This window comes from Astatotilapia calliptera, chromosome 1 (genome assembly GCF_900246225.1).
Source record: "Astatotilapia calliptera chromosome 1, fAstCal1.2, whole genome shotgun sequence".
Classification (NCBI taxonomy): domain Eukaryota; kingdom Metazoa; phylum Chordata; class Actinopteri; order Cichliformes; family Cichlidae; genus Astatotilapia; species Astatotilapia calliptera.
Genome location: NC_039302.1, coordinates 23,521,607 through 23,548,072, shown reverse-complemented (window position 1 = coordinate 23,548,072; position 26,466 = coordinate 23,521,607). Strand labels below are relative to the sequence as shown.

The following is a 26,466-nucleotide window of genomic DNA, read 5'->3' as shown; positions in this document are numbered from 1 at the left end:
TGCACCACGCAAAGCTCAAATAATCTCAATATGGCCCCCAGTCATCAGATCTCAATCCAATAGAGCACCTTTGAATCTATAAAAAGGTGCATTTACATCATGGATGTGCAGCTATGTGGACCATAATCTTTGAGGAACATTTCCAGCAACTTGTTGAATCTATGCCGAGAGGTCCAGCCCAGTGCTAGCAAGGTCGGCCTAATGAAGCATGTGGTAAATAAATATAATACTAAGTGCACGGGTGGATTATTAACAGTTTTGTTTCTGCTGTGTTTTATGTGCAGTGAGACTTTCACACCACACTGAGAAGAAACAAGTACACAGAACTAAACGTTGCAGGGTTAGTCCACTGATTCGGTTCCTTTACCCAGCACACAACCAGAGCAACACTATAACTCTGCATTACACCAAAAAACAGACAATCTGAAATCTGCATGATGTACGTTTAATTATTTAAATGAGCCAAACATTGCTATAAAATAACAAAGTTGAGTCACAGTACATAAATATTCATTTTACTGTATTGGATCGTTAGATCAGAAGTTGTAAGGTTATATCGTTGACAGACAGCTTGACATTTTGTTTGATCGTTATTTAATTTTTTTCAATACAAGCATATTATTGCCCACAATATTTTTTTAATTTACTTGTACCAATTTTGTCCACTTTGTCTAGCGCATCGCTGTACTTGGCAAACATAATCACAATATACTGACACAATATTGGAAGGGCAACACAGTTTAATTACACCACAATATAAAATAAACTAAAAGAATTTCTTAACAACAGTCTATGTGCAAATATTGCATTACTGGCACTGTTTCCTGCACATTCAAGTACCTGTCAATATTTTAATATTGACCAAGGATTTAGATATACACTTTTCATAAATACCCAGACAGGTGAAAATATTATACTCCTCTCTACATCTAGCCCAGTATTGTAGTTTTATTGATTTGGATGCAATAGTTGAAGAAGAACAATAACAGGATTTACACAGATTTTTCAGTAAACTTAAAATCCATCTTATTCAAAGAGCTTTTTAAAAAAATCTGTTTTATAGTGAGATGCAAAATCAGTAAACCTGATGGATTCAACTATAGTTCTGATAGCAAAAACAGCAATCTTACAAGCAGTTATATTAAAATTAAACAGCCGATCTTTAAAATCACTCCATCCTTTGATATTATTCTGTTAGGTCCCATTCTCACATGTTAATAATTCATTGTGCAATGACAAACAAAGTTTATTGGATCTGTTCTGACTGATTTCCCCTGTGCCATTTGGCCTCCCCTGCTGGATTATACCGGGAGGCAAAACAGCTGCTACATAATAGATAAAAAGTAAATTATTTCCTGTGATGGAAAGCTAAAGACATGGGATGTCTACAAGGACTGTGTGACAGTGTGTGCTATGATCATGACCAGAATGTACCGTGTTTAATGCACAGTGAAACCTGAGGAAAATGAACCACAGTGGAGGAAACAGCCCTGAGGTGGGAAAAAGCTTGCTAATGATGCCACTTTCGGCTTGTTGTTGCGTCTCTGCAGCTACATCTTCTTGTTTCTGACTACAGGTCTTCAGTTGTCAGGAAAATTTCATTGTGTGCGGGGTTCTCCATAATGAAGTGGTCATCACCAGTGTCGTCCTGGATGACAGGGAAAAAGGTCAATCAGCATTTTCCAAAATACAGGAGTCTCTATGTTTTAAGCTTTGAGAAGATCCCGTGTCTGGATTAGTGTTATGGACAGTTAACAGGTTTCATTGAGACCACACTGGTGGAATCTTGGAATGGTTTGATGCGCTAAATTCGTCGTCTGTGGCATAACTGTTAGCCTTGAACGTGACTGTGTCAGTAGCTGATAGGACTAATACTTTCTTGTATTGCTACTTTTACTTAAGTTAAAGGTCTGATTGCTTCAACCACATCTGCTGATGTTATTCTCCCCAGACGTTTCAATTCCGTCTCCAGTAAATGCTTTTAATGATCCACACTGCGCGCTGCAAATGCCCCCTCATGTTTACTGGTTTAGAAAAGTTTTGCGTCCCAAATTGGCTATTAAGAGGTAACGGTTGTAAGGAAAGCTTTATGCCAAAAAGACAATTTAACAGAAATGGGCACTCGTCAGAACTCAGCATCATGTACGATCATCAGATTTTTAAGATTTCTTTAGTATTAAAAAAAATTCAGTAATAGTTGTGAATATTACACAAATTACACATTGCTTACAAGTTTACATTATTTAGTTTAGTTTATACTTCTTTCATATATGTTTGTTCTACAAGTATTAATAACATTTTTCACAATGGTGCATTATTAAAAACGTGCATTACAGTTACATCCAGTTTCTCTCGTATAGTACTGATTATTACCCACTTTCACCTTTTTTAATAATTTATGAATCTGGTTTACATAAATACATTTTTTGTCACTTAATTAAGAAACAAAGTCATAAGACAACACGTTTGTGTGTCTACGAATGCCATATGCTTCTATAAATGCGAATCATTTTATTAATAATTAATAACTATTTTAAATATTTTGCAGTCTATAAAGAATTCATCATGGTTTAATAGCTTCTTTTCTCTGCAGTAAAACCCAAAAGCTCTCAATTTTTATGTTGTTATGTTATTTTTAAATGTATCTATTTGTTGAAAATCATATGGAAACTAGTTAGTTATTTTCATTCAAGTATTAATTAATTATTGTGGCCCTGGTAAGTTTTGAACTGTTCCTAGCAAGATGAAAACATTTCATTTCATCGTAAATCGACTGAAATGTACAGAACGATTAAAACAAATACTTAATTGCTATATTGTGATTAAACCGTACTGTATGTGAAACCTGTTTAAACGTCAGCTGTGTTGGTCTGCACTATGTGAAGCTCCAGGCTTAATTTGAATACTTTAGTTTGTATTTAAAAAAAGAAAGGAAGACATTTTAATGTTTGTTGTCATGTCTGACAGCCTGATGTAGCTGCTATTATGTTTTTAGCGTTTGTGAAGTTTGGATTTGTGCAGTTATTCTTTCATTTATTTTGTTGTTTTAATCATGTTAAGTTGGCTGCAGTTTGATTTTCTTGCTTTACTGCCGGTATGTGTGGGGCCCATGTGACGTAGTGGCCGAACATAATCAAGCCTCATGATTATTTGTATGCTTTTGAGTGTAATTACTTACTTCGTCTTTCTCTTTGTAGTTTTTCTCTGAGCTGCGATAGGACACCACATGGATCAGGGTGTAGACTCTGAAAACAAAAAGGCACAAGGATGAAACATGAGGGGAAAATGTGGGAAAATGAAAATGAAGAAATCGATGGATAACAGTGACAAGGACAAAGCCATTATAACTCTCCATAAAGACAGAACTCAAAGACTCCCTGCTCATGATTGCGGGGTGGGGGGGGGGTGGGGGGTGGGGTTATTCAGTGCCAGATTAATAACTTTGATTAAATTTCTCTGCTTCTCAATCAAGCCTGCTGGATTGTCCTGCTTCATTTTCAAGGTCACTAAATTAGTCAAAAAGTACAACCTGTGAGGAAAAAAATAAAAGTTAAATGTGAAATGATGTTATTACCTGTGATATAACATGGCCAGAAACTGCACAATGAGAAGAATAGCAAAAGACAACAGAAACATCAAAGTGAGAGGCTCCACCTGTCAGAAAAAGAGCAATAGAATGGATTACTAATTACATCAGATGTTACAGGAGTTCAAACAATTATTTAAAAAGAATCACAATCCTTCTTTAACTGCAGCACATGCATTTAGGAGTGTCTGTTGTGGGTCCCAACCTTGAGGAATTCATCACTTTTAGTTCCATTGGGATAATACTTTGGGATCCTGATGCTGATGACATCATTTCCAATGGCCTGCAAGAAGAAGGTAGCTACCACCCAGAGCACGTTTATGATGAAATACAGGAAGACGGCCTGTGGAGAGGTAAGAGAATTTAATATTTGATTTCGTTTTGCCACATTTCAAGTGGATAATTGTTTTTAAAGGTTTCACTCCCAACCTGCAACCTGACGCATCAGAGTATTTTTTCATAATGATTTGGGATCATTCATTTGTTATCATTGTCATCATCAGAGTGCTGACCTTGTTTCTCAGTGACTTTAGTTCTCTGTTGACGTCCTCCTGATGTTCTTTAGAGTGAGTGATTGGTTTCAGGTAGCGCTCGATTAGCTTGTTCCAGAAGTCGTTCTCATTCTAAACACACAAAAATGCACACAGTTCAATAAAAAAAATTTAATTGATCACTTTTTTAACTGACTAACTCCATTTAGCAAATATAAATTTTATTTTCCTTAGAAGATCAGAAATCTGCTAATGAATAACATTTCAGGGCGGTTGCTTTGTTCACTATACCTTAATTACTGAAAACGAACGGCAAAATTTAGAAACATTTACATCTACCGTGCATTGTGAAGTAGTAATACTGTGTTTAAATACTCATTTTAAATACAACTTTTTGTATCTACCTCTATCTCACAAACCCGACAGCTGAATAAACATCTTACCTCTTCTAGCTTTTGCACTTGTGGGGCAGCGAGTGTTTTCTCAATGGCTAGCTTTACTCTCTTTTCCAACTTCTCCATTCGATTGGTCTTAAGGGTTTGCCGTGCCTGAGACACAGAGAGAAGTCAGGTCAGTTATGTATTTTCTGCAGCAGCAGTTTTCAGAAGTTTTCAGAAGAATAGAAACTCTGGAAATCAGGTTTCCTCTCAAATTAATTTCATTTTGTTTTAAAAGCAACATGTCATTATTTTATTTACACCAAAGTTGTCATCACCTGTCTGTTTAGCGCAAGTTGTAACTCCTCCAGCTGATAGTCTGAGAGAACGTCTTCAGGCCCCACTGAATTGAGCTCTACATTGAGTGTGTCTGTTAACATCAGCACCAAGTCTTCGCACACTTCATCGTAATCTTTGTTACGGAGTGCATATCTGAGGAGAACAAAAGCAGTTTAACTACACAACTGCAGCTTTGCCATCGGGGTAATTGTACAGCATCTTACACAAACGTAGTTTTAGTGTAAATGTTAATTATTCTTGTAAAAATGCCTGCAAGTGAACAACAAAAACATGCAAATACTTGGATGATGTTTATTATTTACCGTATTTGTTCTTGTAGATTTCTCTTCATGTTGAAGTATGTCAGCTTTTTCAGAAATTCTTCCTTCACTGGGTGCACCCAGTCTGCATACACATGAAAACACACACACACACAGATAGCATCATTACTCTGTTTTATATGCTACATAATGTATAGTATATAATGATCCACAGCTACATGTATAGCTGGAAATTACAGTGTGGTGCACTCAGGACCTAAATGCATTTAGAGTGCTTCTCACCAGCGGCGGGAATCTCTGCCTCACGAATCATATAGTCATCATCATGATCACTGTCTTCTTCATCAGATGAACTCATGCTCCTGTTTTCAGCACCATCGTCACTGCACACAGCACACATGCACTTATTGTGAGCTTCTTAATTCCAGCGCACATCTCATTTTGTCCTTATAAACAGCTGTGTTCAGTATGAGACTTGAATGGAACTGTGTTATTTTCAAGGCCAGTAGTATATTGGATTTCTGGTAAAATAATTAATTAAATTCAATTTGATTTATATAGGGCCAGATCAGCCTGTGAGCGAACAACATTAGAAATGACTGACCAAATAAAGGAGGAGAAACAACCACGACAACAACAACAGAACGCTACCTGCTACTGGAACCCAGGTCACTGCTCTTTGCTGCCTTCTTCCTCAAATCATCAACTAGAGGTCTTGCAATCTCTTCCTTGGCTTCTTCTTTCTTGGCGTGTTGTTTGGTGTGAGGCTCCAGCATTAAGGCTGGGTGTAGAGGTGTTTCGTTTTGGGTGATTGGATTGGCTGGGATGTGCTGTATAATCTGACCCGCGAGCTGCTGAAATATCAGACGCTCTGTTTCCTGGGTTATCTGTAAAGCAACAGAGTTCATTAATCCATTCATCCATCACCTGCTGTCAGGTATGTCGGGAACTGTAACCATACCTGTATCTTCATGTCCCAGCAGCAGCATCTACAGGTTTTGTCACAGAGAAGATTGTGTAGTTTCTTCTGCTCTACACCTCCCCTAATGGACAGACAGATATGAGGATGTATGGTCACAAAGAGTGATTGATATGACAAGATTAAAAAAAAAATCAATTCCCTGCTGTCTTATTTGTTTTTGTTTCATGGATGAGTGTCAAATATGGAACAGGAAGTGGATGAACTAATGGATTTGGTCAGCTAAAAGTTCTGCACGACTATATATACACACTTTCAGGCTAAGACTTCTCTAAAGGCTGAGGCTTTTTTCTACTCTTCGATCCTTATGATGTCAAAGACAGGCGATATTCTTGATATGGTCATTTTAGGTCCAGAGCTCTGGCTTTAAGCACAGCAGCTCCTCCACCGACTCTTCAGATCTTATGAACTTTACACAGTAATGTTGCGTTTTGGGGAAATGCAACATTTCTGTTTGAGATTTGAATTTGTTATAATTTTCCATTCTTATTTTGATCCCTATAATATTATTGCTATTTCATGATAATTAATTAAACGAACAGTGGTCTAAAATAATGCATTACTTGTTGGTTTCCCTTGTGCCCCAGGACACATTGTTCATGTTAACCAGCGAGTAGATGGTCAAAAGGAGATATCCACTGGGGATGCAGATGAAATACATCAGACCATAGATAATCAAGACTGCAAGAAAGAAAAGGAAACAAAGCCAAAAAATGTCACATGACATGAAGCAACATCACACAAAAAATGTGAAATAATGCTTAGAACAATAATAATGAACATACAAAACTCCTCAGGGTGGAGTAAAGCTGTTATCAAGTACATGATTGCCATTGAAATCAAAAACAATCCAGTGGGGGTCAAGAAGGTTTGCTGAATCACCATGTCACCTAAAAGAGAAAAAGGCATTTGCACATTTAATGGACATTTATTTGAAAGATATGAGACTGCAACAACATACAGTCAAAAAACGATTCTACCCACCAATGATGGAAAAGAAGGACGCAGTCATGAGGAATGCATACAGAACACTCATGATGCCGGCAATGGTTATTTGGGTATTCGACTTGGTTAAAAAGCAAATGAGGATGTAGAACACGGGGGGAACGCACGCGACGACGATGGAGAGTGTACCAGTGAGTCTGAAGACAAACTGGAAAGCACCTGGAAGGAAAAGATGGAGGGGGAGGAGAGAAGGAGAAATAAATGACTGATGTAAAGTTATTAATGCACAAAAATTATTAATGCAGATGGGCTTGGCAAAGTGAATTTCCCTGTAGTTACCATTACAAGTTATTACTAAGTCTGCCTTCAGTTAAGCCAAGTGTTTAATGAAAACTGGTGGTTCACACTGTAGTTACCTGCATTAATGACTGCATTAAAGTTCAGATTAGAAATATTTGTTCCAGGTTTTGCTTCCAGGATACATCTTTACAAACCACGAGAATTCAAATTTTTAAACTCACTTTACATAATTAATGTTTCATCCTTTTTTTTCTTGTCCTTTTTACTGTTTTTGTGGATGCATACAGGTATTCGCATTTGGAATAGTACAAATGTGGCAATTTTCTATTAAAAAAATATAGCACAAACATCTGCCCAGACTTGAATTTGGTAGGCAATGGTCAGAGGTCATTAGGACCTCAAACAGGCCACCAAGCCATAATTCAGAATAAATAAATACATAAATTAATTAAGGCAACATTTCCCAGACAAGTTTAAACAAATGATAGAAGAATAATATTTCACGTGCTAAACAGTGGATTGAAACAATGAAATCAGTGTGGTCTACCATACTACACAATGTGAACCCTAATAAGGAACTTTGTAAACGCCAGTTCTGGTAAGTGCGGTATAAAGAATTTGCATAAAATGACATGCAACAAAGATTATACCATACAGTAACGATGTTAATGTGTGACATGCAGTGAACTGGATCAGAAGGATTTTAACAAGTCTTGTGCGTTTCCATTTGCCGGTGATAAAACTAAGTTTATTGACACCATAAGGAACAAGTAAGGCATCTGAATTTGGTTCAGTCAAATCTTTAAACAAGTTATTATACAGCTTACTTTATGGGAGCGGTCTTAAAATGAAACCACTATACCATATCTATTGTAGTTGTGTTTGCTCAATTACTTTAGTTCTGTTTCCTTGTTGCAGAGTAGCATAATTTAAAGACAGTCACGGGTTTCTGAGAGAATCTGTAGGATTTACTTCCCTAACGGAACTTTTTATATATTTCAAAACCTAAAAAAGTGTTTGAAAGCTGAAAGGATAAGAGATAAACTGCAACTTAATGGCATGAATAATGGTGATAAATGTGTTAGAGTCATTAACTAGACTTAAACCTACTTGCTATCATGAGAGTCACAGAGGCAGGTCCCAGGATAGAAGATCCAACAGTGAACATCTGGTAGAAGACGTAAATCCCTGAGATGGACTCGTTTCTCTTCACTGTCTCTGGACCACTAAGATTCACAACCACAAAAGAGTTAGTATGGCAGTAGAAGTGTTTGTAGGATTTATAGCCTACAAACATAACCAGGAAACCATCAAACTAAGAATGAAAAATTTTCTCTTTTTTTTTTTAAATGTTTTAAGTAAAAAGCAGGATGGCTATAGAATGAAACCCTGCTATTATTAATAACATGTAACACTAGCCTGTGGAGAAGGTCCAGTGTATTAGCCAATGTTGAAGGTCCCCATCGTCTCCTCTGGTTGTAAAACTCTTCAAATTCCTGTGGTGAGTTGGTGTATGCATCTGAAGCAGCATTATACTCGACTCGCCAGCCTTGTTGCAATAGCAAAGTACACAGCCATCGATCCTCCCCTAGAAGAGCACACACGAGACACCAAGAGTTTAAATGTCAAAACACTAAGAGTACAAACTAGACGAGGTAAAAAAGTCTACTGATCCTTTTGGTTGCGTTTACCAACCTTGATCATACTGCACATATTCTTGAGCTCTTTGTGCAGTTGTTGAGTATCTTTTTAAAACATGGTCATCCATCAGGGCCGACCCTCTGAACAGACTGAAGCATCCCGGACTGCACAGCACAGAACCAAACACATGCTCTGCTGTCTTCTGGAGCCAGTGACCTACTGCATACTCAAATTTCTGGTACCACACCATGGGACCTGGGATGGCAGAGAGGCAGATGAGAGGAGAGATGAAGCAAAGGAGGTTGAAGAATAATAGGCATTTGGAAAAAAGTACATGTAGTACGTTGTTTCTAAGTTAGTCCATCATATATACAGAGCTTAAAAGAACACTGCAGAAGCAAAAATCCCACTAAATGCTGATGTAGGGAATGTCAAGAACTAGAGTGGACCTATGAAATATACACGATTTCCAGTTTATCAAAAGGCTTTCTTTAAATGTTTATTTTTTAAATGAAATACATTTAATGATACATCAGTGGCAATACATATGAAATGCCCACTCACCCATGCCAGTAGGATGGATTCTACCACATGCTGCACCTACATTGTCATACATCCTCAACCTGTGAACACAAATATGTTTTATAAATTGACATGTTTGACAAGCAACAATAACTAAAATCGACACTTTCTAACTGGATGACTAAATAGCTCATAAAATGAGTATTTGTGGTATTTGTTGTCTACAATAGCATCAGTGATTTATGGAGGAAAATGATGTAAATACTGAGCCATGACAGATTTTAAGAAGTTGACTGTTCTGCTGCTCACCTGTCTACAAGCAGAATCACAGCTTTAGGGTGGAAGTCAGTGTCTCCGTCAAGAGCAAGAATATACGTGTTGTCGTCTGAGATGAACTTGCGTTTGTTGTCGTTGTCATACTGAGGCAACACGAAAGTCTCACTATCCAGAGAGACCAAACTGGCTCTGGAAAAGTTATTCAATTGCTAAAAAAAAAAAAGATAGGTCATTGAAAAATGATAAGAAATTATACACAATGCCAAAATAAGTTGACTCGAACAGCTGAAAAGTCTTACTGGGATCTTTGAAGGGTTCTTCACAATGTAGCCTTTCCAGCCAAGCAGGTAATACATGTACATTATCTAAGAAAAAAGAAAAAAGCAGCAGTATTGAATGTTAAAATCCAAGAACAGCCTTTTGGAGACTCACTGTTTAATAGTCTAGATGACTTGACAGAGGTGATTTGTCAAATTAATTAAACTTTTATCACACAGGTAGAAAATACAGAATGATTATACCAGCAATACTAGCAAGCATGTTTTAAATTTTAACTAAGCATTTTCATACATTTACAATTAGAGTTGAACACACATTTAATTAACAGCACTTCCAGTATCTCAGTATATTTACTACAGTCCAAATCATTATTAATAATGGCATGCAGCACAATAGAGCAACACAGTTTCTTATTTTGAAATACTGAACAGCACTGAAATGATTTCAGCCATTTATTTTCATGCCTAAGATATATATATATATAATATATATATATATATAAATAAAAATATCTAGTTTTGGAGTTGCTGCTTTTCTATCCCATATTCAATAGTAAATAGTTTTTTGAGTAAAACATATATTTTTGACACATTTGAGTAATAATAATGAGTGTTGAAGAACCCGTCCCACTGTGTGAGGTTATAGAATAGTAGAATCAGACCATACACATGATGGGTCCATTCAAGCTCATACAATTCCAATACATGAAAAAAGAAAACAAGTCTGCATGTTTGAGTGAGAGAACTTGGTTTTTAGTGTATTTCACAATCACATACACATAAATAGGGATATAGAGATAGAAACTTTCACAGCTAATCTGTACCTGGGACCATCTTTTTTTGTTCCTGATGAGTAGTTTGTCTTTTAGGTGAACATAGAGCATGTTCCCTTCTGGCAGAACAAACATCAACCTGCCACCGTAGGGAGTCTCAATGATCGACACATCGTCAGGCTCTTTGTTGGTGAAGACCCTGAACGGAGGGATGTGTAGGTGATCAGTTTGAAAGATGGATAAAGAGAGACATGCAGATGTACACACATATATTTAACTGTGGGGTTATCTCACCTGTAAACTTCAATGACAACATGGATCAAGTCATTAACATAACTATTAACCAGCCTCTTGTTTGTGTCATCGTCAGTCATGAAGGCATCGTCCATTAAAATGTGACACTCAAAGTCAAAACAGTCCTTGTGATCTTCCTTTGGATCCCCTCGATAACGGTCCAGCCTGAAACAATAACAGATGACTGTATAACACAGCAAAAGCCTTTTCATTTAGGTCTTATTTTTAAGTGTGAACAGTCAGTGCACAGCAGGAAATAACAAGAATGACAGGAAAATGCATTTTTTAAATGTTAAGCAGCCCAAACACTTGGCATTTTAGGCCTTTGAATATATTAGGTCATAAGCTAATGAATTTGACCTTTTATTTACATTTTTAAGAACCACTTTACATCAGACTGAGAGGCTCTAAATGCCTCTCTGGTTAAAAATTTCACCTGTGTACTGACACCTGCCTGGTGCGAAATTAAACAGGTGGAGGTAAATCAAACCCATATTTTAATACGCTGTTATATTGCTCTTTAATGATATGTAAAAGAGAAATTAAACCCACGCTGTGTATGTGATACTCGTACACCTGGGGCTAGATGCTTTAAACTCAAACTCGTTATTTAACATGCTTAAGCATGCTTGTTGTTAAATCTCAGTCACTGTGGATTTGTATGCAGCCTGATCTACTTTATGTCTGTATGTGCAGATAAAATATATAATGATAAGAAATGTGATAAGAAGTTCTCATCATAGTGACTGGGGTATGCACATGCATGTTTTTGTGCCTACACTTATTTATTTGTCTGGCCCCTGATGTTTTCAGAGGTACTGGCTCTAACCTGAACATGGAGGTGAGAATCTTCAGCATCTCGTCGTAGGTCTCATGCCACATGGTGGCGCACAGATAGATCACACACTTCTGCATTTCATCATGGCTGTTAAGGAGAGGAGAAGTTGTAGCAGAATTTTTAAACATTTCATGCTGTGAACACGCACATCTTAGAAGCATCTGCTATGGAGGCTCATTAATGTTATACACCCATTGTGGAAATGGCTTCATAAAATGTGCCACATGTGCAGCTGCAGTGAATTTGGGGATGCAAATAAGCGAGTTTCCAATTTTGTTGAGGTCGTAGATGAACATCAATTGTTTTTGGGTCATGTCTGTGTGTATGTCTTTACACTGAGACGTGCTCTGCTAGCGACACAGTTTGCATGAACTCAACTTCAAATGCATTTTTTTCTACCTATACTTCAAATAAATTATTCACTGCATAATTGCATACTGCCTTTCCTGTTGAAGAAATGTCTGTGCCTCTACTGCATTTGAAAAGTTATCACCCATTATGATTGATTTTTTTTTTTTTTTTAGGTTAATTTATGGCCACACTGAAATAATGTTCAACAGGGAAGCTATTCTCAGATCACACTGACCTTTCTTGGGTTTTGGCTTTTGGAACCTTCATCTTGGTGTTGAGTAGCAGAGACAGGTCAATGAAAGCAGATTCATACAATCGACGAACAAAGAGCTGAGATGTTCTTTCTATACGCTGGACCTAATGGAAGGTGAACCACAAAGCTATTTAAGTGTATGTCATTTTAAAAAAAATCAGATCTCAAAAACAATATGCTTTAATATGTTGTGGTGTGGCTTTTCTGGGAGTTAAAATAAAACTTCCAAATAAAGAAATGACTGAATTCATTTAAAGCATACATCTTCTCACAGCCAATTGAGTGAAAGTGTGTGCATATGCGCTGTGTTTTTTTCTGATACCTTGATCTTCCATACGTAGTAGGTACATGTGACGAGGCCTGACCACATGCACACTCCCTCCAGTGCCAGCATGGCAAAAGGCCATTGAAAGTAGTGGCTGTCAATCAAATGGTAAATAAATATTTTGAGTGAAGTGTGCAAAGATAAGAAATACAGAAGATATCTGTACTTAATATATTGCTATAGGACATGGCAGATGAGGTTGGACAATAAATACTTCCATTTTATTCGCATTAAAAAAAAATTATAAATGACCAGGCTGCTTGAAGTGTAAGAAGAATTAGTGACTTGAAAAACTCACATGCTACGTTTCATTAACACATTTCTCAGCATACAAACACACCTGTTTAGTGAAGTCCGACACATGCTCCTAGTAAGCTCGAGTAAGACCGCAGACGTGTTTTTGGAGTTCAGATAGAGCAACTTGTCACAAAATTCTGCAATAAAACAAACATTTTTTTTTTTTAGCTTTATTACATGTAGTTTAAATAACTAATTTATTTATAATTATAACAATTTATACATATAAATGATACAGTGCATCAGAGGAGTCATGGTGTATTTTTTCAAAGTGTATTTTCATGATGAAAATATTGAGCTACTTAAGTGGAAACAACGTTAAAATTCCTGGAAACTCCCCTGTGCTGAAGCGACTCATTAAACAATTAAAAACTGAATGCAAAACTTATTGCAAGTGAATTTTTTATGAAGGTAGTTCAATTTGTCTTGACCTAAAAAAAAGAATAAAGAAAAAGGAAAAACTCACCTATGATGCTTTCTGCTTTTGTCCCATTATCCAGTTTCCATCCCAGTGTAAAAAACAGCACTATTCCCAGCAGTAGCATTGCAGGTCCAGTGCAACATAGAGGAAGGGCAAAACTCATCCTGACAGAATGAATCTTACAGGCCACAACTCCAAACCAGTGGCAGGCTGCTGAGCAGAAGGCCTGAGACAGAAGATGAGGGCAATATTTATTAAGCCTAATTTACAGTCATAAGGACAAAATTAAGATTGTAATGTACTTAATTTACACGTTAGACCATCCTACCACCATTAAAATATGTTTCTGAACCAATTCTTTGTGGAAAAGTAAGAAAGAAGTGCAAAAAAGTGCTTTACACTTCAAAACTCAGATCATAATTGGAACATGTGATCATTATCATGCCTCGGGCAAGTAAGTAGTGGATACAGAGACCCCTGACTGATTAAACCTGCGGCTGCTAAAGAGTCTGTGTGAATGAGATTTGATTGGTTTAAGTAAGTTTTGTCTTATTAAGTAATTAATCTAGACTAAACCTGCTGAGAGCCATAAAAAGAAAATGATCAAATGCAATAATGGGGAAAAAGTGCTTTTTGCTAAATCACCATCAGACACAGTTTTGTCTGCTACATGCAGTGATAAATCAGATTCTACATTTATGGCATCTAGTCTTCCTACAGTAATTTTAATACATGTTGCATGCTCTCTTCCTTCTACTTACTTGTAAGAAAAACAACACTAGTCCTGTTTTCAGGAGTTCTCCGTCACGCAGGATAAAATTGTCCCATATGATGGTTTTCGCAATTAGCTTGTGGTAGATCAGGTATACGGCCCCTAGAACAGACAAAAACAATTTTAATTTTACATGCTTGCCACATTTAAAAATGCACCCCTCTTTCACTCAAATCATTTAGTTCATAATGAAACTATTTTTTATCACTGTTCTTTGTTTGTGGTCAAGTAAATATTGTTATGGTATAGAAATACATTGATTAAAAAAAAATACTGTAAATAATAAGAGTGGTAACGTTTTAAATTCCTGCAGTGATAGAAGAAACAATTTAATCTGCAACGTGTACAGAGATACGGTACAGATAACATAAATCTGCACTGTTCTGTAGATTGGGTCATCTACCAATCGGAAGCTTGCGTTTAACTATCAGTAGGCAAGATACTGAACCCTGACCCCTGATTTGGGTGTAACTGGGTCATTAGCTTGCAGTGCTTAGTTACAGTAGAAAAAACACTTTATAAAAATCAGCCCATGTATCAGAACATTTGCAATAATAATTTTACAAGTTAAGAAATACATTGGATTTTAAATAAATAAAAATAAAAGAGAACATATTAATAGTGGTTTATTGTGCAGAATAGAAAACCTAGATTTACTAATACTGAAAACAACAACTGAAGAATTCATCACAGCTGGAGAACATCCTCTGCAATCCATCTGCACCCCTGACATCACAGAAATCTGTTTGTTCTCCAGTGCGAATGTGGGAAATTAGATTTTTTCATCACGCGTCCAGTGCAGAGTGGGTGTAATTTTGCCAGCATGTTTTTTTTTCTCCTCTCCATTCATTGCGTCAATACAGACATTGATGGCAAATAATTACCTATCACTAATATCCTCAGAATGCTGCTGATGACAAACACAAAATCTCTGAAACCATCCAGTTGTGACAACGTATCCTGTGGGATAAGAGAGGAAAAAAGATCCTCAGTGATCGTGTAAAAAAAAAAAAAGTTTCCTTATCATAAACATACAGACTTGGAAGAATGCAAGCTAGCTGAAGCTCCACTATAGAAAAACAGCGTACCTGCATGCGGTTGGTTGCTTGTAGTGAATTTTCCCACCAGCACAACGAGACAAGGAGGGAAGAGAAAATTCCAAGTGCCACGTAGATATAGCAGTCAGAATCCTGTCTGTCCACATATGACGTTACACGGACATAGTAGTCAATTCCCAGCATGCAGTAACCTGTTGGTCAAGTTAGTCAGTTAATAAATGCATATCTAAACTTTCTCTTATATCAGTAGATACAGTGTATATGGAATACGCTGTATCCACTGTCTATCCAAATGTCCTAAAAACACACCTATCACTCACATTTTCAGCTCCATAATATTATTCTTGGACTCTGCATTACAAAATAATCCCTATTTATCTCATTCTGAGGTACCTTCTCTCTCTTTTTTCCGAATACTTGAAACTTTGGCAAAGTTTAATATAAGTTTGCCAATATTTATACATTTTTTATACACCATATTTTTTTTAAATCAATCATGGAACTTGGAGCTTGCAAGCTTGGTGCTAGATTTGAATCTTAAGCATCAAAACTTGACAGAGTTGTTGTTTTGGCAGTTAAGACGTTTTACATCATTTATATGAGGCAGTTGTTGTAATGAGGGTGACAGAATTACTGTGTCAGAATTGGATAAACAAGACAACAATGGAATGATAGTTTAAAAGAGCTGACAGACAATTAGTAGCAGATCAGTTCAGTCAAAGCCTGAAAACACAAACCTTGATTGAGAAGTGTCCAAACAATTGGGAGAAACGAGTGACGTACAGAACTAAGAAAATAACTGTCGACTCTACTGCTTTCTGCTTCATTCACTCCCTACCCCTAATTTGTGAGCAGGTAAGGTTTGCCAACATGACTGTTAAACCTCCTACTATACCTGCTGTGAGCTAATTATCATAAAATGTAATTAAGGATTATATTATATTTAATTTTTGTAGAGCGGCTCTCGGTTTTTTGTGTTTTCACCACACCAAATCTATGAATGTTCAGGGGACAAAGCTAAAAAGAAAGCCAGGGAAACAAGCTTGCACATAGAAGCTAATTTAAAAGGAGTTACCAATAGAGGTGAGTATGAGGGAGCAGATTGGGAACACAATTTTCCAGTTATCTCGCTGTAGTCTGAATATTATCTGCATAATTGCAGACACAATGCAGACTCCTCCACTGATGAAGAGATTAGTCAGGACGTCAAACTGAGGCATAACCACCAGCACGAGGACTGAAGTACCGAGAGAGACCAGGACCTCAATGAGGCAAATCTGGAAAAGACACAAAACCAGAAAGATGTCCTCACTTATGCAGTGTTTCTATTGGTTTTGGACGTGGAAATAGAAGCCATTAAAAATACTTTATATTCACCATTAATTTGTATCATTACCATCAAATGTACATTTTACTTTTTTTTCTTTTCTGTCTTTTGACCTAAATAAACCTTTCTGTTATCGTCTGTATAATTCTTACAGAAATGGCAATAAATACACAAACAAGAACAACATAAATAAGAATAAGACAAAATTCTCTTTATAGCATTTTGTTGAAAATACTATTAGAAGATAAACTCATGATTAATTAACTGCGCCCAATGGGACCTACTTTGTGCCAAAGATTAACAAAAAAACCATTATTACTAAGTTTGTCTGTAACGATTTGTAATTTTACATTTTTCTGCTGTCTAGTTATAGGTACATAAACTAAAAATATGTAGAAAAACATACAAATGCCATGATCTTCATTTTGGGTGGTACAAAGCTCTTGAAGGAACATCGCCACAGCGATTTCAAAAAGACCAGGACGTTGGGGAAGACTAGGCAGAACATCATCATCAGCATGTAGAACTGTTTTTCCTTTGGGGTGCGCCGGGACATTGGACTGGACAATGTTGACAACACCAGCAGGGAGCCCTGAAAGGATATATGATCATTGTGTGTTAAGAAAATTCTATTTCCAGGAATAGGAACTAGATGGGGAATCCCAGTAAAGAGAGTGCTGGGTACAAAGGCATTCAGTACTGTAAACTCTGTCCTCTCATAAATAGCATGAATCTTCTTCGTGTTACTTTATGATCAGGCAGGCAGAGACAGATAAGCTTGTTGTCACATGATTTGTACTTTTCACACGATGCGTTCTTTGCTGAAATGCCTGAAAGAGTTTTTTAGACATACAAAACATAAATTGATTTGCAGAGTGCGCTCTGATGGATAAACTATGCAACATGAATTGGGAAATTTCTAATATAATATATCAGTCAGACTCTAATACAGTACACAGTGGTCTTATTTTCCATATATGGAACACAGTACAGACTCAGAGTTTAAGAAAGCAATACTACTGTTCAGTGGTGATCAAATGAATCAAAATAATCCAAAGCACTTTCAAGAAAAAAACCAAAAACACTAAAACAACAACAAAGCCATAGATGCAGATTTTTAAGTGTCTGTCTATGAAAGAAAATACTAGAATCTGAGGAGTTGGAGGCAATTTTGCTGTGTCCAAAGTCAGCATTTTTTAGCCAGAGCTTGGACTTCAGCCTCAGTGGTAACCAGATGAATAACTTCACAGAGAGAAAAAGATAAACTCACAAATGGTCCTACCTTTGCAACAACAGCAGTGGTCAAGACAGCTAACCCCACCAAAACAGCCACTAGATGTTGAGCCAGCTGGAAACATCTTCTCTTTTGTTCCTTCTCAGCTCCTGCGGGGTTCAGCTGGAATGGATCCCATGTATCCCTGGAAAATAGATATTGGTTGACTATAAAAACAGAAAACTAGAACGACTGTTTAATAATGTACTAAAACCATGGTTACCTAATAATCTATTAAAGTCAGTTGAAGGATGACAGAGAATTAATAATAGAGTAGAAATATCTTTTAGTTTCATCTATGTGAAAGAGAAAACACTGAGCTGTCTCAGTTTACTGATATTGAACTACAGCGCAGTGCCCTTCCTGATTTTTTTTGTCTTTTGTGTGTGCATATTTTCTTTATCCTCAAAAGTTTCAGATCGTCATAAAAAAAAAAAACATAGACAAAGACAACCCTAGTAAATAAAAAATGCTGTTTTTAAACGATGATTTCGTTTATTTATCAATTATCATTAGGGTTGTGTGGTATGACAAAAATCTCATATCCCGATATAAGACATTTATCGTCCTGACAACGATATAAATCACAAAAATGTAATATTTTCTGCAAATTCTGTGAATCTTGGGCAATTCGACTTGCGTGAACTTTTTCCACTTTTTCCGTCCTTTACCTGGATTCGAGTGTTTTAACCAATGCATGAAACTATACATTTTTAGACATAAGTTGTAATGGCCACCATTTTCTTTCAAAGTTTGAGTCTCTGCATAATCTTTCACGTGATTCAGTTTATTTTGAAAAGTCTCAACAGGATCTTGAGCTTTATTGTGAAAGGTTTATGTAGAAAACAAATAAGTGGACAGCGGAGCTACGCGATGGTTTTATTGTCGTTGTTGCTATCGACAACACGTAAAAACAGGCGCTTGATAGTCAGTAGTGTGGTTATATTAAATATAAGAGAAAGCGAGAACTCATGGAAATTAATATAGCCACTACAGTGGCCATCAGAACGATGAAAAAATATTGCTGTAAACAGTTTATTTTACGACACCACGAAACAAACGATAGGTTAAAATAGATGTTTTTATATCGTCATCCGATATATATCGGTATATCAAACAGCCCTAGTTATCATTTCATTTATTAAGGGAAAAAGTTCTCCAAACCAACTTAGCCCTATCTGAGAAAAGTAATTGTCCACTAAACCTAACAACTGGTTACACAACAGTTGGCAGCAAGTGCTGCAATCAAGCATTTGCAACAACTGGCACTGAGTCTTTCTCGTTGCTAAACACTAATGGCCTTTTTAAATTCATGCCAAAAAATCTAAGTAGGATTTAGGTTCATACTTTGACTAGGGCACACCAAGACCTTCTTTGGGCTACTCAGTGATGGACTTGGTGGTGTGGTTTCTGATCTTTGCCCTGTTGCATAACCCAAGTGAACTTGAGCTTCATGGCATAAACTGAGGGCCAGACACTCTACGTCAGAAAGTTCTGGTAGAGAGCAGGATTCACCCATTAGGGCTGGATCAGGTGACCCTGAATCCTCCCTTAGTTTTGCTGCAATAAGTGTAGGCTGCTGGGGGATTCCCATGATAAGTTTTTCCTTTTCAGTCACCTTTCTCACTCAACATGTGTTAATAGACCTCTCTGCATTGAATCATACTTGTTATTAATCCCCGTCTCTCTTTCACAGCATGTCTTTTATCCTGTTTTCCTTCTGTCACCCTATCCGGTCGCAGCAGATGGCCGCCCCTCCCTGAGCCTGTTTGTTGTTTTAAATGTTGTACTGGATTCATGAGTTGTCCATGTGCTCTTGAAGTAATTTTGGTGGGCCTGCCACTCTTGTTCCAAATTTTCTCCTTTTGTGAATAATAACTGTTATTGTGGTTCATGGGAATCCATGGCTTTGTAACCCTTGCCAGACCGATAGATGTCAGAGACTTTGTCACACAGGTTCTGTTTATGTGACTTCTTGATTCCACAGGTCTGTCAGTAATCAAGGCTGCCTGGCAGGGCTAATCAAACTGAACTCAGGTTTCCCAAAAATGTGGTTAATCACAGTTAATTACTTTAACTAATATTGTTGCTCAACTTTAAAATTATAAATAATTTAGCCCCTCGTTATCTTGTTGATCTTCTTAGTCTATATGTCCCTGGGCTCGCCCTCAGGTCTTCAGCCCAATTACTCCTGGCTCAGCCTAGCTCTAGGCTTAAATCTAGGGGTGACCGTGCTTTTGCCCTGGTTGCACCGAATCTGTGGCACAACCTTCCTATCGCTTTCTGTGCGTCAGACTCCGTTTTATCTTTTAAATCCCGTTTAAAAACTCATTTATTCAACATAGCTTTTCCATCTAGTTAGTGTCCCTATTTTATATTTGGTTCAATTTCTTATTTATGTACTTTATCTTTTAGCTATATCTGTTCTTAGTACTTTGTTCTTATATTCCCTTCTATTGCCGTATAATTAGTGCCCTTAACCTGATGACATATGTGGTACTTTGTTAATAGTCTTTTATTTAATGTCTTAATTTTCCTGTTTTTATTGTAAAGCACTTTGGTGTACCGCTGGTCTTTTAAATGTGCCATACAAATAAAGTTGTATTGTATTGTATTTAATTATCTTCCTGATTCCTGAAAAACAGGAAGGGGGGCGAGGTTTTCACAGCACTGTTTCTTATCATGATACTTTAACATTTGTATGGTCATGACTACATTTATTAGGTGCAAATTGACTGCAGGGACGTTTTTAAATGAATATGTGATAAACCATGGGTGCATAGTCAATGGATGAGCCTGTAACAAGGAATTAAGTGAAGAGTTTTACATTTTATACCTCAAACTATTGCTGATTGTGATCATGGTCTGTTGGGTGTTGGTTACAGCACAAAATGAAGAATCCTCTGTTATCTACAAATCTGCCAAAGCCCTCAGTTCATCGCAAAGGTCAGAGTACAGTTTTTATTGAACAGTATTCTTTCAACAGTGCGCTGCATCTCTCTCTCTTTTTACCCATTTTTGGGGGGTCTGTGTTTATTTTTGTCAGTGATTGTCACTTGTCAGTGTGAAATATAGCAAAAGCTTTTAGCATGAAAGGCACAGTGTATGGTTTTGGTGCTTCCAGATTAGAATGTGACTGGCACGCAAACAGGCATCTAAGCTAAGAGATTCTCAAGCAACCCTTTGGCCATAATTACACTCGATATCTGTTTCCTGGCACATTAAACGTCACCATCTCTGCCACCCCGATGATTAATACAGAGTGCAGAATAATTATCAGGGTGTGGGTTTTTTACCTTGAGATTATGCTACACTGTGATCTCTGGCTTTGCCATAGCAACTGAAATACTGTTAAGTCAAGGTGTAGTACAAAATGGATTGCTGGCAGAAGGTTGTTATATAAGGACTAATGATATTACACTATAGCTGTTATTATTATTATTATTATTATTATTATTATGTGACGCTTGATAACTATTGGATTTTTAGGATAAATGACAGTGGCAGTTTTTAGGAAGTAAAAAAATCTGATATCGATATACTGGATAATCTAACTTTTTAAAAGCAGTGAGAAAACAAAAGTCTGCTGTCTTTAGCTTTTCCCCCAATGGCAAGTGACGAGCAGACAAGCTACTTATTTTTTTGTGTATTTATGAAACTAGTGAGTCTTCATTAGACACGATATTGATGGAAGAAATTTAACTTTTCAGATGTTTCTACCCAAAGCTCACTAGGATACGCCACCGCGGCCCCCTATGGTGAAAACTATTCGAAAAAGATTTCCTGCTTTCTGGAGAGGTATTTAAAAAAATAGCTCTCAGCTCCTTTGCTCTGTGACGTCAGTAAATCATTTCCTTATGAGTTTATGGAGGAACTTGATTCAAGTTCTTTTTGTAAATTATCCCTAACCCTATAAAAAAAGAAGCATTATCCAAAGCTTTGTCGATCACAGGTTATTAGTCAAAAACAAAAACACCCCCAAAAACACCAAGATGGTAACAGTGGAAAGACGCAGCTCGAAGCCTTGGTAATCCAGTCAGTGAGGTAGATTTATATGAAGAGCAATTTGTGCTGAAAAGACCAGCAAAATCAGGAAAGGACTTCAGTTCCCCAGACTCAAAAAGTTTTTACAAGAATGACTCACTATGACAACAAACTTCAGATTACAATATTTACTTATCACACTGTATGATTATCTGCAGACTGTAATCACCCAGATTCAACTTGGCTCCATCACATCATAATGTCATAAGGCGTACCCCTATTTAAGAGTGCACTCGATTACATGGCCCATTAAAGCTCAAAAATCTTTTATTTCAGTAAGGTTTTTTTCCCCATTAAAAATTAAAACTGTCACACAGTTTGGCTGCCATATGTTAGGAGTTTGGAAACTGGTGCACTGGCTCACTTTGCTGTGACCTTCTAGTCAAGTTATATTACTCTCTAAAGTTGCGTAACATTTAATAAATTGGGAAACAATTAACTGGAATGATTTATATAAAAGTAGTTAATATTTAAAAACTTTATAGACACCACTCCTAGCTTTAGTTTAGTTTAGTGGAAGTTAGTGGAAGCTTTCAAATCAAAAGTTGCTGATAAAATATTGTTTTATTTTTCTTTATAACTTCATAATCACAACAAGGGTGGTGTAAAAAAGCTAAACTCAGAGACAGTGTCATAATTTTTGTGTCAGATATACCTACATGGAGAATTTAATTACAACTTCAGCGTGTATTTAACATTTGAAATGGAGGCCCTAACAGCAGGCAGTAACAGTGGAGATGATATCAGCTACAGCAATAAAGCGAAGCACAGCAGTGCACAGAACAAATTAACTGTTTTCTTGGCTGTGAATTATATCAAATGGAAACCTGGTAACACAATACTTTATGGTGAAAAATAATATATATATATGTAATATCCATTACCAACACATATCTCACCAACAATTAACCTCCTAACAATGATGAAGAGGTTAATAAAACTGGATAGCGTATCCAGGGACAGGAAATTGAATAGCTGCCTGGTTCAAAGTGGCATGTGGTGTTGAATGTATTTCTGTCTCATTCTCAGCGCAGCAAATAGGAAACAACTTTAAAGCCGCCGTGATGACATGAAACACGTTCCTGCTGCAGCTTGGTCAGTTAAAGAATAACATGTGCTGACCCTGATTTAGGAAACTAATTCACTAACTGTCTGACTTCAGTAAGTTCCTGTGGTAGAAATAAATCAGAGGCAATGTTTTTACAGTGAACATAGACTAAAACCAAAAAGCTTACGTTACACACGATTCCGAAATTTCGATAATAAGGGAAGGAGAAAATGCAAAGATACAGCGCTAAAGAAATTTATTAGACCACAGATGCCACAGATATCCTAAATTAACAGTACTGCTAATTACTAAACACATTTTTAATGTTTCTGTAAAGGTTAATTCACCACTATCTTCAAGCTCTGCAATCAAAATGATATTTTTAAAGCACATTATTATTTTTTTGATTAAAAGGCCAAATTACAGTCATTTCCTTCCATTCCTGAATAGAAAATTAGTTTTAGTGGTTGAATGTTATACTGAATTAATTTCCGACTTCTCAGAGAAGTCCAGCGAGCTATTTGGTAATTCAACATGAATTTCGTTTTTATGGCTTAATAAATAACAATACAATCTTTCATTTTAAACACGTTTTTGAAATGTTTCTAAAATATTTGTGTTCTTGTTTTTATGTCACCCTATCAATACAGATGTTACTTTTGATTTAATCAGGTGAAATTGTTTCTTTTTTTTATTCATATTTTCCTTCTTTTTTTCCTCCCACCGCAAGTTATCATGCTTCCACAGCACACAGCCAGTTTTATTAAACACCGCATGGGTCACAAAGCATAAAAGACCCAGAGGAGAAGATGGATTTCTACTGCCTAGAAAGAAAGTGTCTGCAAGACCGCTTTCTTCCTCCATTGTATGTATTTGATCAAGCAGGTTAATTAAGATCAAAGCATGGTTGGTGGACTCGTGGCCTGTCACTCATATAAATGTGATTTCCATATTTAAATTCCTCTCATGTCACATATTATGCTCAGTTTCACATCTGTGCCATTAGTTAAAGCAGAAATGAAACCACATAACCTTTATGATGCAACACACACTCTTGAAGATTTTTTACCTGTGCCTTCCTTCTCGTTTCTTTCCTCTTTCTCTCAGATCCTCCATTCTTCTTGTTTACTCCACTGCATCAACCAGGAACCTAAAATAGATCGTTTAAAGATAGTTTAAAAAACTGGCTTTATAGCACGCATTTTAAATTAAACCATGTTCAGGACATAGACAAAAAAAAATCTTTAAACAATATTGGCATTGACTTAATCGACACATATTTAAATGTAAAACATAGAGATTCTTTACCTTGATAACTGCCCTATGATTAAATCTTTTCTTAAGTGTCCAACTATCCACCCTGCTGAAGCTCTTGAAAAAGTCTGCCTTCAGTGTCAACCCAAAATAAAAAATAAAATACAAAATCAAACACCAGCTACTGTTTTAAAATGAAGTAAAACATCAATAAAATGATGTGAAATGCCAAATCAAGACTCCACACAGGTGTAAAATTCAATTTAGAAATGCCTATGCTAATAATTGGCCTGACCCAGCTGCCTCGCTCCGTTGGTCTGTCAGGGAGTTTGTCCTTTGTACATCTGATTTATTTTGTGCCTTATCACAGTTTATGAAAGTGACACCCATATAGACAGTAAGGCACAACCCCCGCATGTATGTGCTCTGATGATCATAGTTTATGAAAGCTATGGAAACCAGGAAGTTTGTGTGGATTTCGCAGGAGACGATATTTAACCACGACCAAAGGTTGCTGTAATCACTCATCATGAGTAAGCTAAACAAACTAGAAATTTGTTCCTGCTTGTTCGGGTGATGGAAAGGGCTCAAAGCTTGTCACTGATCAGAAATTTCTGGTTATCTATCCACTTCTTTATGAGGGGCGGTAAAGTGGTACAAGGTTCAAGTGGTACGCACAAATGTGGACTCTAGCCTGTTTATACTTCTCGTACAGCTGCTTTTGGATCACTGTTTGTGTACACACCCTTTGTGCATTAAGTAACTGTTACACTGATAATGACTAAAGTTAACCCTGGGCGATAACAATGCTTCACAGAGGGGCACTACTAATATGTTAGAGGGTCTCATCTACATGAGATGAACAAGTAATTCCTCTCAGTACAGCTAAATGTCATCACTGGGATATGACTCCAAGATGTCGGCTATGGTATTTTTGGAATGAGTTTTGTGTACTTATTAGAGGTAAACCTGAATATTTGGTCTGCTGTCAATCCTTTTACTGAAAGCAGAGATCATGTCCATAATTTATGTTGGTTCATCCCATCGTTGCCAATCTACTATTTTTTAAATGACCTGACAGAAAATCTGCCAGTAAAAAAAAAAGTAAAGTCATATGTTGCTACCACCAAGGCTGTATATGAAAGATGTCTACAACTATGTTGAAACCTATTATTTTGATGATTTGAAATGTAATCACTTTGCTTTGTGTGTGAAATTTTCATAATTAGAACCTGCTAATGGGTCCTATGTAACTGCATGAAAATAAAAAGAAAATATCAGAATTTCACTCAACAAATACAGACTTTTTGGACTGGTTGTCTGTCAAAGCAGGCCGTATCATCAGTCAGGGCATGCTTTTTTGTCTCACAATAAAAATGCCTCAAAAAGGCACCAATAGCAGAAATAGGTGTAGGTGTCCAGTTAAGTGACTATACGTTTATTGAGGTGAGTGATGGCTAAAACTTCAAAATCCAAAGAGCTGAGTTATCTAAAAAAAGTCACTACCCTATGGGAATTATGAAATAGGAATCAGCTATATAAATTTACTTATCAATTTACTTATCAGTATCCTGCGTTTAAAATGAGAGCATCTGCGAACTGAGCTGGATGTGGATCAAGCTACAAGTGGCTGTTTGAGGAACTGCAGCTGTTGGTGCCTCTGTGTTTCTGTTTATTACTATTTTTTATTATTTTAAGGTTAAATCCCCGTTGACTGTTACTGCAGCGAGAACTATTCTTCCTGAGGTGCACAGTGAAAACAGTACAGAACATTCCAACTCAAACTACGGACAAAGTGAATAAAAGAACACGATGAAACTCAAAAAGCGGTTTCAACTTCAACAGCAAATAGTCAGATATACCACAAAGCAAGGAAAAAATATTACAGATATGTGCTTCAAGAATTAGGTGCTGCTCTCACCACCGAAGGCACAGGAGAGCAGAAGGAAGGAATAGCAAGAGGCTAGTGTGGAAATGCTACAGTTGCTACTGTAGAAAGTGGCGCCATAAACAAAACAGTGGGTAATGTCATGATTGTGGTTGTATCTAGCTTTTAAATACACCTAACTCACATGTTGCCAGTATTTTTGTGAGAGCTGCTCTAATATTTCATAATTAATAAA

General features: G+C 36.8%; 1 protein-coding gene across 1 annotated transcript; it reads right to left on the bottom strand.

Moving 5' to 3' along the window:
* Nucleotides 1–1,131: 1,131 nt before the first annotated feature.
* chs1 (chitin synthase 1) lies at nucleotides 1,132–24,474 on the bottom strand. The gene is made up of 35 exons (XM_026168024.1): nucleotides 24,398–24,474; nucleotides 24,159–24,239; nucleotides 18,007–18,142; nucleotides 17,131–17,316; nucleotides 16,473–16,674; nucleotides 15,428–15,588; nucleotides 15,224–15,299; nucleotides 14,329–14,441; nucleotides 13,613–13,793; nucleotides 13,190–13,283; nucleotides 12,847–12,943; nucleotides 12,507–12,628; nucleotides 11,912–12,007; nucleotides 11,083–11,247; nucleotides 10,840–10,987; nucleotides 10,037–10,102; nucleotides 9,771–9,946; nucleotides 9,504–9,562; nucleotides 8,994–9,194; nucleotides 8,718–8,886; nucleotides 8,409–8,524; nucleotides 7,038–7,217; nucleotides 6,839–6,943; nucleotides 6,617–6,734; nucleotides 6,036–6,117; nucleotides 5,726–5,961; nucleotides 5,357–5,457; nucleotides 5,117–5,198; nucleotides 4,793–4,946; nucleotides 4,521–4,625; nucleotides 4,099–4,209; nucleotides 3,792–3,929; nucleotides 3,575–3,654; nucleotides 3,179–3,245; nucleotides 1,132–1,648 (listed from the first exon to the last, which is right to left on the bottom strand). Exons 2-35 carry the CDS (start codon nucleotides 24,203–24,205, stop codon nucleotides 1,571–1,573), a joined length of 4,248 nt encoding a protein of 1,415 aa, XP_026023809.1. The 5' UTR covers nucleotides 24,206–24,239; nucleotides 24,398–24,474; the 3' UTR covers nucleotides 1,132–1,570.
* Nucleotides 24,475–26,466: the final 1,992 nt, after the last annotated feature.